This window comes from Oenanthe melanoleuca, chromosome 18 (genome assembly GCF_029582105.1).
Source record: "Oenanthe melanoleuca isolate GR-GAL-2019-014 chromosome 18, OMel1.0, whole genome shotgun sequence".
NCBI classification, from domain to species: Eukaryota; Metazoa; Chordata; class Aves; order Passeriformes; family Muscicapidae; genus Oenanthe; species Oenanthe melanoleuca.
Window position 1 is genome coordinate 5,490,018 of NC_079351.1, and position 13,763 is coordinate 5,503,780.

A 13,763-nucleotide genomic window follows, 5' to 3' on the forward strand; every position below is an offset into this window, starting at 1 on the left:
GCTACAGCTGGGAAATGGGGCTGTGCTGCAACACCAACTTCAACAGGTTACAGGGGAATGGCTCCTCCAGGCAGCAAAATGCTGCTTCCAACCCAGCCTCAAGGGAACCAGGCTGATGGAAAAGCTCCTGCTAACTGCATGGAGCAGAGGTCAGTTTACACAAAATTTCTGTTTCAGCACTGGAATGTTTCACATATATATACTAATTAAGACATTTAAGCACTTCTGGAAGATACCAGCTTGAGTGCCAAGCAACAAAATCTTATTTGTGACCTTACATGAAAGCACTGGAATAAGTTGAAACAAGTTGCCTGGAAACTTACCAGGTGTATTTATTTAAAACAAATGAACAAATAAACTTTTTTAAAAAAACATATATATTCTATTAATATTTTGTAGCTTCCATATTTAAAAAAAAAAAAAAAGTTGATTTTATCAGCATCCTTGTACCTGCAGGTTACAACACCTGGGGAAAGACCAGTAGAGGTAATTTTGTTAGTATTTTCCAAACACTGAGCCATCACAAAATTCTATGCAAGCTTTAACATGCAGCAGTCAGAACAAGTTCAGCCTCCCCTCATTAACAGAGTTTTTGTCAATCTACTGTTTTACTGTCAAGGCTACAAGTCTTTCCAGTTTCCCAAGAAGACATTTAAGTGCACAGTAAAATCATATCTGCACATAAACTATGCTTCAAATTTCAGTAATTTTATATACATGAATAATAAATTCAGGTAATGGGAATTTGAAATGATACAGAATTGTGTGGGCTCACAATACTCCAGAACAGGATCAAGCCAAGTCCCTGCAGCTGTTTATCAGCATTGCTGAGTTTGATTTAAATATAATCAGCTCACTCTGGCTGACAGTGGTTTTTAGCTGAACTATCAACTTGCTGCATTGTCAGAAAAGCTGAGAGTGACAAGGCCAGTCCTACTCCAGCCCATGAGTGACCCAGGCAGGACAGATCACACAGGGCTAAGAAATTCTTCCTGCCATCTGTAAAGAAGTGGAGGCAGCAAAATGAAAATTTTGAGGCTCCTCAGGACAACACTGTGAACAGTTCTAGTCCTATTTTTACCTCAGTTACTGATTCATTTTCTGCTGTATCTTCTTTCAGAAGGATGAATAATGTTTCAGCCTAAAGATAAAAAAAAAAAAGGAGAGATCTAAAACTCAGTAATCTGTTGAGGGGACAACACCAAGAAGCAACAGCTCTTCAGCAGCGTCACTGAGTATCCTCAGCTGATCTGAAACATCAATGTAGTGAAAGATAGAAACACCCACCTGCTAGAATCACTTAAGTGCCATTATAATATGCAGTTCAAGTTCAAATAAAGGACAAATGACAAGTTTTATTCATATTTAGGAATGTTTCTATAAATTTTCCCTTTCTTGGTAAATCATTAAAATCTCAAAATTCAGCAGTTTTTCAAGCATCATGAAGTTGTGAGTTGAAAAAAAATAAATATTCCTGCTTAGAGTTAGCATTGCTCCTCAGCCCTGACCACACCAGCAGGGGAGGAAAATAAAAAAAGTGTGGAAACAGAGTGTATTGCATAATCAGACAAAGAGCAAGGGCTGTTCTCCAGCAGGGAAAGCCAACTCCACCCTCCAGTAACTCATGAGGTGAAATTCAGATCAGGAATCACTTTATCACCTACAGTCATCTGCCCCATCTTACAGAACACAAACATGTTATCTGGGATTAATGGACCTAACTTAGTACCTACCTAAATAACAAAGCTTTGCCTTTGTTATTTGCTACAGAGAAATATCCACTTCTGGGAGAGAAGTCCATTGACTGAGCAAGATAAATCTGTTTTCTTCTGAACACTGGGAAGTTTGAGAATACAGTATATGAAGGAAGGTGCACCTATTGAGAAATTGGTCAGAATTTAAAGTCAGAAAAAAAACCTAAAAATAAAATCAAATTACAGATCTATAATTTAAGTTCAAATGTTCAGTTATATTCCTACCCTCTAAGACTCTACATACAAAATTGGAGAAAAGGAGCAGGGAGCACACCATGGAACCAATTATTGCAATTCTCAGGCCTACAAATCCTCAGATTAATTCAACAGTTCCACTGTTGGCCAGAATTCTGATAAGGCTGGCAAAAAAAAAACCCCATAATAAGATGGTTACAGTTACCAGCTGCTGAAAGCTCATATTTGTTGCTGAGCTATATTGACAGCACTGAAATAAAATCACAGGCTGTTTAGGTTGGAAGGGACCTTCAAGGTTTTATCCAGTTCCAACCCCCTGCCATGGGCTGGGACAGCTTCCACTAGACCAGGTTGCTCCAAGCCCTGTCCAACCTGGCCTCAAACACTTGCAGAGTGCATTTTAAAAAGGTAAATTAAACTACAAAATGTTATTCTCAGAGCAAATTTACCCAAGAAAATAAAATTATATTCTTGTAAATGCTGAGTGTCTTGGCCATGTCCTGATCTGGTTGGTCCAGCACCTTTTGCAGTACCTGCACCTGCTTCATATCAGTTTCACTATGTCACCAGCAGTACTTTTAGCAAGATATTAAAGAAACATTGCAGCAAAGAAACTGAACATACCAGTTTGACAGCCTCATCAGTGTCACGGGAAGCCACTGCCAAGATCTCTGTGGTGGGATTAAAGGTCACACAGGTGGCAGAGGTAACAAGGTTCATTATGGCTTTAACTGGTTTAGGATGCTTTTCTTTGAGGCAGGTATCAGTAGTGTATAAATTTACAACTCCAGAAGATGAACTAAAGAACAAAATGAACAAGGATTATATTCAAAAGTAACATTTCAGTACATATTCTCTTGTTATCTATGGCCACTTCTCACCTGGAGTTTGTAATAATATTTCATTTGGAGCTTGATTTTCCTTTGGAGTTTATAGCAGTATTTAGTGGAGGGGTTTAGGATTTTGCTAGTTTGGATTTTCTTTTTATTTATATAATAAAAGACTCAACTGTGGAGAGCCTTGATCACCTGTTATCAGGATGAATTCAAAGCAAGGAGAGATAGGTATCAAAATATCCTGAAATAACTTCAAGTTTCTTATTGTGGGGCTTTTTTATAAGTGTACCATAAGCTCACTTTAAAATCCTCTTCTACAGTGAGCTAGGAACATATATATTGTAGTCTTGTATTTATTTGCTATTCTCATTTTAAAGAATCCAGACACTGGCTGAAACTGCATCCCAATAAATTTGGAGTAAGAGTTCCAGCCTGTGGCTTTGAGCTGAGGCCCCTTTTGAAAGGCTAACATGCTGCCTTGCAGGAGCCAAATTCAGAGCACAGGGAGAAGAACTAGAAAAGGGACAAGACCCTGAGTCAACATTCCTGTTACAGAATTTGTGATTTTAGTCAGTGTGATTTCAAAATTAACTGAACCCATACATGGCAATAGTAATACCAGCATCACTCCTTTGCTTTAGGTGGACTATGGTATTTTATATGTACACAGAAAAAAGTGAATTATCATAAAATAGGGAATATTCATCTATTCATGTCTACTCTAAGCTTATTAGAGCCAAACTATGTTCCTACACTCTCAGCCACCCATAAGTTCACTGAAGAGCTTCAAAATGAGAGCAGAAGAAGCTGTCAAAGTTCAGTCACTTACCCACATGCCACATACTGGTTGTTTTTTGAAACAGCAAAGCACTTTCCTTCTAAAGAACCTTCATCTTCAAATTTATGTAGACACTTTCTGCTTCTCACATCCCAAATGAAAACTTCACCTTCCTCTGGTTGCAGAATGAAGGACATTAGAGAAAACACACATATGCATCACTTTGTTGGTACATTTTGGTAAAATAAATTTAATTAGATGACAACTAGAAACTCATTTCCAACTATCAAATACAGGGTATTTTTTAAAAACCCAACAATTAAAGGCATACTAAAATAGATAATTCCATTCTTTAATGATTGATCACTTGGTTGTATTTTTAGGAGAGATACTAGCATAAATTTTTAAAATTATTTTTCGAAAACACTAAGTAAGAACTCATGCAATTTAACTGGAATTATGATTAGAGCTGCTGGAATACTCACTTGAATAGCTGTAGATTTTACTGCTGTCTGGGGTGAAAGCACAGGCAGTGCACCTTCCATTCACCTTCATAGTGCTGATCAGTTCTTTTGTCTGGAGGATGCAGAACAAAGTTGACAGAGATTCTACCAAAAATCTACAGAAAAGCTGCTTCCTGCCCCACAAAAAATCTTAAGTTAGCTACCCTAACACTCAGAGAACAGCACCAATTTTCAGTGCCTGCACAAGCTCCTGAGTCCAACTGCAGCTGGATCTACAAACACTTGTCTGCCCCCTCACTGAAGGGCCTGAGTTATAGAAAACTGAACTTTCTCCTTTAAAAGTATTTTTCCCTGTGAAAGCTTAAAACAAATCCACCTGCCATCATAAGGCATTTTAAAATTCAGCTGAAAGATTGCTCCATGCATTATGAATCAGTGTTGGGCATGATTCATGAACAGGGTACAGCAGCATGCACTAGCATGACTCCCAAAAAAGCATATTTCTGTATTTCTTCCACCCCCAGGTGCCTGTTCCCATGCAGTTTCCACTCCTTTTGCCAGCACAGTGCTTGTGCAAGAGCTGAAATACAGCACTGACACACAGCTTCTTCCAGCTGAAAACCCCACAGAACTGCCCTGAGCTCCTCCAGCCCCATGGAGCTGCAGAACAAAGTCTCAGACAGTCCAAAATAATTCCCTGAAGCTGCAGTGGGTTTTTCAGCAGTGCATTTTTAAGGGCTATCACAGTATGTGTCATAGCTTGGCTTCAGCTGAAAGTTAAATTGCCTTGCAGAGGAGAAAAAAGCAGATTCAAAAGGAAGTGAAGCTACATGAACCATGCAGAGGAAGTACCTTCATGGACAGCAAGTGAAGGTAACCTGAAGTTCCAATCAGCAACATAAATGATCCATCTGGAGACAGTTCGAAGTTTCTAAGAAATTTTTCCTCCACACCTTTAAAAAGAGATTTGAAACTTGAAATTTTTGTAATTGATATTTTGGCCTCAACATTTAGAGGTAGGATGAACATGACTAAGACCTGACTCCAACTTTTCATGCTGTCACAGAAAAGCTGAACTCAACCTTGCTCATATGTAATAATGAATATCCCAGACAAATTAATACTAATGGTATTTTATTCCCTTGAAGACAAGTTAAAAATACAACTTCCAACAACCCACTGCACTTTCTTTTAAAGCAAATTCATGCACCATCCCTATTTGGGACAGCTTCAACTGTGCCCAGACACCCAGAGCTGCAAGACATACCTCGTACTTTTGGGATAGGGATGATAGTCCCAGCTACCATGTCATACACAAAGAACATGCTGTGGTGAGTACCAGTGGCTATAACTTGTTCTCCATCCACACTGAAACGAGCCTTATAAATTGGAAAACTCTCTAAATAGATGCTCTGTATTTTTGGGTTCCTTATACCGTCCACCTTCAAAAAAGAAAGTAACAAACCAGGTTGTCATATTGAGGAATATGTCAAATATTTTACAGAGAAAAATCACATTAACTTCTCAGCTGAGACTCAAGTAGTAAGAGGTACACCACTGTGAGACCTTAAACTCTTCCTCTCTCCTACAAATTATCTAATTCTTAGCTCCTCACTCCATGTAACAGGCACTCTCTGCCTTTCTGACAGACCTCACACCTCTTTCCATTCCTCATCTTGCCCATGCTTTGTTCAAATAATCACTTCTTTTCTGCTTTTTCTAAATGGAAACATCTGCTTTGATTTGGGTTTTCTTGCAGCTCTGTGGGGATATCACCTTGCACTTGTGTGTGACCATTTCAGTGATACTGAGCCATGCTAAAAGAGTTCCTAAGTAAAATTAGGATCTTTAGTTTTCAGAGAAGCAGGGGAGTGTCTCAGGATGACCACCTTCTTCCTGCAGCACAGCCTCTCCATCCCCAACATGATTTCACAGCAATTTTACAGTCACAAAGCAAAGTGGGCTGCTCCCCTCACTACAGGCTCTCCAAACAACTTAGGAACAAAAAATCTTGTTAGTACTCATCATTGAAAACCTTCAAACCAGAAGTTTTTGAACACAAATCTTCAGCTAAAAATCTCTGAGACAGAAATTTTTCCAGTATTCTACATGTGCTTGGTAGAAATTCCTTCCCAAGATGCCTTTAACCAAGGAACTTCCATTGTAACCACTGACATTACACCCAGGGTGCAGAGGAAGAGAGAAAACAAAGTCTATCACTCCAGGCTATTTAATGTGCACTCAAAAAAGAAAGGTTCTGTGACCATTAGCAGAGTACAAACTCAAAAAAGGTTCTGTGTTAGTGACCATTAGAGTACAAACTCAAAAAAGGTTCTGTGTCAGTGACCATTAGAGTACAAACTGAGGCTCTTAACCTGGAAGAGGGACACAGAGCGATCGTGCCCAGCTGTCATCACTACTTGAGCTGAAGGATGAAACTGCACTGTCACCAGTTTTCCATTGGCAAAACGTTCCTGGTTTGCAGGAGGGCAGGTGCTCATCTACAACACAGATCAGACAGTTAAAAAAACCCCAACAACACTTATGCTGAATAAAACGCCAATTACTCTTTATGCTACAAGACTTCAAGCACTGTCATGAAGTTTTGGGCAATGTGAGGTGAGCAGAGCACACACAGCCTGTTCAGGGAGCTGCTCCAAAGCAAACACAGGCTGAACTCACTAGCCTTACACTTGCTTTAAAACTGAGTGTAAAACCAGCTGCATTCTGACCCATCTGAGAAAGCTGTAGGAGACAGTGTGAGAAATACTCATTTAAAGCTGACTTTTTAAAGATCATTTCAGTAGCTTCAAAGTTGTGGGAGAATTCCATCCTCCCTCTGCAGAAATTAAAATCCTACTACAAGATGCTATTTAGAGTGCAAAAAATTCTTATGTCAAACAACCCACCTCAGTTTATTGTTTCATGTTTTCACATGAACTGCCCAATTTGCCTCTAGAGCTTATTGAAATAAATTCACAGAATCACTAATGTTATACACAGCAAGAATCAAAGTGTGCACTTAAGTCTAACTGAAGTGGAAAGATTTGTCTTTACCTTCAAAATCCCTCTTGGCAGAGACTCTGAGCTCCTGATGAAGTTGCCAGTCCTGCGTAGCAGATCATCATCTTCATCACTGTCACCTCATTAAACCAAAGCACATGGAAACAGCTAATTGCACACATACCACAACAAAATCAACATATTCCTCACTGAAATGAATTAAAGCACACTAAAGGAACAAAGCTAGCATATCCAGCATATTATCACACTACTGTAACTGAGAATGCATCAGAAGTAATTATCTTCTAGCAAGCTGAACAGGGAATCACAGAAACACTTATCAGAGCAGTATTGGATGTATTTACTATCACTCGAAGTCCTTTTGGATTTCTTCCTGTTTTCTAGATCAGCCCAGGCAGGAACTCCTCCCATGGCTTGCTGAAATCTTAAGAGAAAAGAGGTAGAGAAAAAAAACATAACTTTTGTGAGACAGTAATTTCCTTCTAGGAGTTAAGTACTTAGAAGAAGCACAGTCAGAATTTTGCAGGATTACTCACAATTAGAACACAATGCAAGTTTTTAATATTTTCAAAATATTTTTAAGATTTCACTGTTTCTTGTATACTCCCCAAAAGACAAATTAGTTTGGGCAATTGGACACAAATATTAAACTAGTTAGTCTAGACAATGCTAAAACACATTTTATTTACTATTCTTAGTATCATTTGTGATTTAAAAACACTGCAAATACTGCAGGAAGCACTGGCTTTGAAGAGACCAGAAGAGCACAGTGGATAAAGAGCAAAGTGACTTTGAATGTCAAATAAATGTATTTTAGCTCACAAAATTGTTGGGTTGGAAGGGAGATCAACCCTCTAAAGATCATCCAGTCCAAACCCCCCCACCAAGGCAGGGTCACCTGGAGCAGGTGACATGGGAACATGTCCAGGTGAGTTTGGAATGTCTCAGAGGCTCCACAGCCTCCCTGGGCAACTGTTTTCCAGTGCTCTGTCACCTTCCACAGAAAGAAATTCTTCCTCATGTTGAGATGGAACTTTTTGTGTTTTAGTTGATGGTCACTGCGCCTCATCCTGCTCTGTGCACCACTGGCACCTTCCTCCTGGCACCCACCTTGGAGATCAATGATCTCATCTCAGAATAGTCAGCCACAAAAACATTAGTGAAACTCACTGTTCCTCAAGCCTTTTCTTCAGCTTTTTCTTAGTAAGCGTTGTCTCGGCATCACTTTTCATGAAATCCTTCCTGTACTTATGGGTCATATCAACACTAGAGGAGAAAAACACACAGAACACAAAGATCGTTCAAACCAATGCGACTTACAAGCACTCCCAAGCGCGATACGTAATTCCCATCACCCACCCTGGACTTACTTTTCCTCGGCTTCATCATCCTCATCCACCCATGCCGGCTTTTTGGACAGTACGTCACCTTTAGCTTCATTTTCTACCTCAGAGTCGCTGGATTCTTTATGGAGGTCTTTCCCCTCTGCGGCAGAAACCTGAAAACAACCGAACCGCAGGGTGACCGGGGAGCTGGGACCCGGGGAGCGAAGGGGGAGGACACAGCCGGCACCGAGCACCAAGCCCCGAGCACCGAGCCCCGAGTCCTGAGCCCCAAGCACCTAGCCCCGCCCGGGGCCGCCTCTCGGGGCCAGGCAGGGCCCGGGCTGGACGTCCCGTACCCCTCGGGGCCCGGCCAGCCGCCGCAGCAGATCGTCCTCCTCCACGTTGAGGCTGTCGCCGAACACCAGCTCCTCCAGCTCCCGCTCGGCGCCCGACGCGCAGCTCAGCGCCTTCAGGTGGCGGGCGCGCCGCGCCGCCTCGGCGGCCGCCGTCTGCTTCGCCGCGGCCAGCTTCACCCTCCGCGTGGGTTTCGTCTTTTTGGCCATTCTGGTCGCTTTAGGCGCTTTCTTCGCCGCCTTCATTCCGGGCGCTTTTGCCGCTCCCCGCTCCCGCCCCGCCGCCGCCGGAGCCCGCATCGCGCACCGGAACCGGAACACGTGCGTGGGTGACGTCACCCCGCCGGGCTCCGCCCCCGCCCGCCATAGGCTCCCGCCGAGCCCCGCCCCCGCCCATGTGACCGAGCCCCCGCCCCCGGCGGCGACCCGCGGTCACGTGACTCCTTTCTTCACCTCCCTTTGCCCCCACGCCCCCGCCCATCCCGAGTTCCACGTGACGCGGCCACGGCTAGGCCGCTCCATTGCGAGTCCGCGGGGGGACATCCCCGACCTGTGGAGCAACACGCGTCCGTCAGCGGCTGCTCATCGGGCCCTCACCGGGACATTCCCCGCGTACCGTCACTTGCTGACGGGCACGGCTGCTCTTACCCCCCCGCGGTCCCCGCCTTGGTGCGGAGCGCCCACCCCCGGTAATGAATGATTCCGCCCAGAGTGGGGGTACGGCGGTGGGGCCGCCCCGCGCAGCCCGAGCCCGGCGGGGGCGTGTCCGCGCCTGCGCAGCCGCGCGCCCGTGTTGTTGATGTCCCGGCGGCCGCGGTCGGTCCCGGTCGCTCCCCGGCGCTCGGAGCGGCTGAACTGCCCGGGCCGCCCCCGCCCCGCCGGGCTCGGCCCCGACCGCGGGCCCCCGCAGCGCCCGAGCCCCTGGGGCGAGCGCGCAGAGGCAGCGAGCAGCTCCTGCCCATGAGGGCCTGATGGAAAACACAAAGGAACTGGTGAGTACCGGAGCCCGCGGGAGGCGCGGCCCCGCGGAAGCCCCAGCCCCTGAGGGGGGAGCGGCGCGGGCTGCGCGACCCCCGGTGCCCGTGCGGGGGGAGGCGGCCCCGCGGTGCGGGGGAGGGCGCCGGGCACACTGCGGGGGCTGCGCCGCCCGGGGCGGGGGCTGCGGGGGCCGGGCCGGCGCTGCCGCTGCCGCTCGGGGAGGGTCTGCCCGGGGCACGTGGGGGCGGCACGGCCGGGCCCCTTTGTTGCGGCCCGGCTGAGCGGGGCCGGGTTTTGTCCTTCCTCCCTCTTCCCTCCTGCCTCCGAGAAAAGTTTGAGCTTCTCGCGGACGCGCTCGGATCCGCTTCTCCCCCTGCTCCGCTGTAGTGCGGGTTTTCAGTAACTTCCTCCTGTAGTTCCAGCCTTTAAAGTTCACTTTTCCAGCGTTCTTATGTTAAGTGCTGGAGAGTTCTCTTTAATATCAGCGCTTCAAAAGTTTTGGGTTCTTTGCGGCCACTTCCCCTCTTCCTGTGCAATTTTTATGACTTCTGATATTGTGACTTTGTTCCCTTTGTAAGGAGTAGTAAACTTGTGAAACCAGTTTCACTTTCAGGTTGTTGCTGGAAATGTTTGAAAGTGTAGCAATTTCTGCCCCGCGTGGTTTTGAAAATTAAAAGTCCGACTACAAAGCATATGCTGATGATGGTAAAAAAAAATCTGTGTGTGAAAAAGCAATTTATTTTAAAATGTAGCTGGCAACTGTTGTGATTTTTCAAATCTAAACCTAGGCAAAACTGAAAGCTGCTGGGCAGTCTCTTGTATTTTAATAAAAAACTATTTTGCAGGCTTGAGTACCTGCATTTACCTATTTATTGTATTCAACAGTTTGATTTTGACTCACAAGGAATGGAATAAGGCTATGAGAGTCTAATCTGGAGCCTTTAATGAGAGCTAAAGCAATGTATTCTCTTAAGAAGGCAACAAAACTTGGCAGGTCATTTGTCTTTAGTCATTTCTTCAGCCTAGGCATCGTTTGAGCAAGTGTGTAATGTAGGCTCTAGGAAACTCTGCAGAGGGATCTTGTCTCCCAGGAATAGCTCAGGTATTGTTCTTGAGAACATGTGGGCTTGTGCATGTGCAGAAAGATTGCAAACTGGAAAAATTCTCATTGTTCCCTGAAGAGAGAGGAGCCTCTGGCAGCAGTGGTGACATGCACAGAAGTTCCCTCTCATTGGCTTTCATTTCTCTTACCTTCTAAAATTTGATTTAATTTTGCAAGGCTTTTCATATCTTCTGAAAACCACTACTGCATTCCTTCATTTCTCAGGTAAGTTGGTGCACTCTGGGCATGTGGGATTATTTGCTGAACCTGGCTCTGAGCAAGTGGAATGAATTCAGGTGGTGAAGACTTTGGTTTTGGGTTGGTGGTGGTTTTGGGGTTCTTTGCACTTAAATTTGTTATTTTATTTGAATTTTTGTTTTTTTTGTTTGTTTATTTTAATGGTAACACAGTGTTTAAAGTAAAATATTTGCCTCTTCCAGATACTCCTGTAAGGGCTTTGTAGAAACATAATGGAGTTTGTAAAAGATTTCTAGTTTTATCAAAACTCAGATATTTCAAATATTAATCATCACACCCCCCTCCAAAATTTCCTGCTAATGTGATATATTTTTTTATGAAAGAGTCTCCCCTCTTGTGTGAAACCCCCTGGGGAAGAGGCTATGGACAAAACCATTGGCAAACAGCAGAAACTGGCTTCAGACAAAATGCTGTCATACATAGCAAATGAAGAGACAGGAAAAAACATTTCTGTAATTTTCCAGCAGAGATTTTACTTATAATAAGAGTGGAAGGCACATTTCCAGATAGAGGTGAGTTGCTTATATAAAAAAAGTAAGTTTGGTTGGTTCTGATTTACAAGAATCCCAAGATGTTTAGCTTTGGGGGTTTTTGTTTGTTTGTTTTTAATGAAAGCTGAAAGTGTGTTTTCTTTAAATTGGTACCATATTTGAATTTTCTTTTTTGGTCATGTTCTGAGGTACAATTAGGCTTTAGTTCCACAGGGACAAGCTACTATTCTACTTATTTTGGCCAACTTCCATTCAGAAGAGTTGTAATAAATTAGTTTCATTGTAGTGTTTCTTTAACATCCAGAGCTGAAATGAAGTTTGTAGCATAAAGCATTAGTGAACTTTTGAAAACAAAACCTGTGCATCAAATTTAAGTCTAACTTGGAAATACCCTTGGATCCATTAAGGATATGTAATTAAAGTAAATCTGTCTAATGACAGACCCTTGGCTTGAAGGTTGTGTTGTTGACCTTGGCCTCAAATCCCATCTGTCCATAGTTCTGTCCTGTTTGGGGGGATTGGAGCTGAATGTAGGAAGTGATGCCTCTGTTCAAGTGCTGGTGTACCTTTGCTGAGCTACAGCTCTTGGACTCCAGGCTCCAAATTGCTGCCATTCTGAATTCAAGCCCTAGATTGAATTCAAAAGTAGCAGCAACCACTTGGAGTGGTTTGAAACCTTTCTGTGGCTGTTTTGGATCATCTTCCTGTGGCCAGCTGCACTTACCTGGGGGCAAGAGGCTTGATTGCATAATAATGGGGTGTTTTTCTTGCAAGTTTTTACCTTCAAATGTATTTTTTATAAATTTTGCCAATACTTGAGCACAGTCTTCATAAATACGCTAAAGCCGTTCCCTGAGTGTTTGATTTCTAAATAACATGAAATGTGTTTTTTTTCCCATAGATTTCTCACTCTTTATGCCCACTTTTTTGTGTTATAAGAGTGGTTACTACATTCAAACAATGTATGCTATAATTTGTTGGTCAATTTCAATGTGTGTGTGTATATATATATATAAAAATGTATGTTAAGAGTGAGAAACTGGTTATTTTATTATTTGTTTAGAGTTGCCTTCCTGCTCTCAGGGAAACCAGTTTCCTTAACTATATTCTTTTTCATACCATTTGCCTTATGTAATGCTTAATTAAGAGTATCTCTTAAAAATACTCTGTTGTCAAGTATTCACAGGGAGGAGGGGAAGAACAGGAAAATGGGAAGTTGGGCAGAATAAGAAAGCAGTTCTTATGAGTTCCTTTCTCCACCCATCCCTTCAAAAAAGAAAAGTATGCAAGAAACCCCCCGAGCAAATAGTACAGGGTAATTTGCCAGTGCTGCTCACACTACATTTCACAGTGCTCTGACTGAAAACCTCTGTTGAGGAACCAGTAATCTTATTAGGAAAATAAGCCTTAGCCAGAATGCCTGAAAGTTTGTCTTGTTCTTTTGTTTGTGCATTACTTCTGCTTAATGTACAGATAGACTCTATTAGTGGAGTAGTTACTCAAGCTGCTGCTCTTTTGGCATTAACCAGCTGCCAGGTTCTGTTTTATAGCAAGCCAGGCTCCTGCTCCAAGCAGTTTTTGTGGATAGACAAGAGGCTGTTCCCTGCTTTGTTAGAAGCTGAACACTGATCAGGTTGTGTTTTGAGGAAAAGACAGTCTCCTCAGCATGATTTTTGGTGTAAAGTCCAGCTTTGAAGAGTAGGAAACTGGTTTGATGTTGAGTTGAGGGTTGGTGGGGGTTTTTTGCACACCTGTTTTTGAATCCAAGACCCTGCAGCTGCTGTGGGGACAGACAAGGTGTTGCTGTTCTCTGTGGAGCCTCAAAGGACTCAGCAAGAATTGCTTGTCCTTCACATGCCAAGAAATTACTTCCAACATTGCTTCTTCCATCACCTCACCAGGGATGAGATGAGGCTTTTTTACCTTTTTTCATGTCCTGGGTTCTCCTTTTTGCCTTTTCCAGAGATGGGAGGGATGACAACAAAGGGACAGGGAATCTGTGCCAAAGGTAGATGGTTCCAATTTCCTGGTATCTCTGATGAAGCTCACCATGATGTATCAGAGGCCACCAGCACTTCAAGAACTGGTGATAAGATTCTGGTTGAGAGCTTCTGGAAAAAGACTGAGACCCTAGAAAACCAGAAAGGGGGAAATTTTGTACGTAATTTTCAGAAGAAAAAAGGTGAAATTAGTAAGCAGGAGCTC

The 13,763-nt window shown here is 43.4% G+C and overlaps 2 protein-coding genes across 10 annotated transcripts in view; one reads left to right on the top strand and one right to left on the bottom strand.

The window, feature by feature from the left end:
• Window positions 1-297: 297 nt before the first annotated feature.
• Window positions 298-9,075, bottom strand: UTP18 (UTP18 small subunit processome component). Its single transcript, XM_056506246.1, has 14 exons — window positions 8,733-9,075; window positions 8,422-8,549; window positions 8,222-8,317; window positions 7,396-7,475; window positions 7,085-7,170; window positions 6,403-6,528; window positions 5,295-5,469; window positions 4,880-4,980; window positions 4,049-4,139; window positions 3,615-3,738; window positions 2,574-2,748; window positions 1,734-1,876; window positions 1,082-1,141; window positions 298-466 (listed from the first exon to the last, which is right to left on the bottom strand). Exons 1-13 carry the CDS (start codon window positions 9,027-9,029, stop codon window positions 1,117-1,119), a joined length of 1,647 nt encoding a protein of 548 aa, XP_056362221.1. The 5' UTR covers window positions 9,030-9,075; the 3' UTR covers window positions 298-466; window positions 1,082-1,116.
• Window positions 9,076-9,517: 442 nt separating this feature from the next.
• The window catches only part of MBTD1 (mbt domain containing 1), a 35,575-nt gene continuing 31,329 nt past the window's right edge, over window positions 9,518-13,763 (top strand). For 4 of the 9 annotated variants that reach the window (XR_008841822.1, XM_056506236.1, XM_056506238.1 and 1 more), the window contains exon 1: window positions 9,518-9,721. Coding sequence is in view for 7 of the 9 variants with exons in the window: in XM_056506236.1 (XP_056362211.1) it covers window positions 9,701-9,721 (21 nt within the window). In the remaining 2 variants the exon portion in view is untranslated. Of the gene's footprint in view, window positions 9,722-11,390; window positions 11,580-13,763 lie in introns of all 9 variants that reach the window. The other 5 variants (XM_056506239.1, XM_056506241.1, XM_056506240.1 and 2 more) reach the window with 3 other exon arrangements.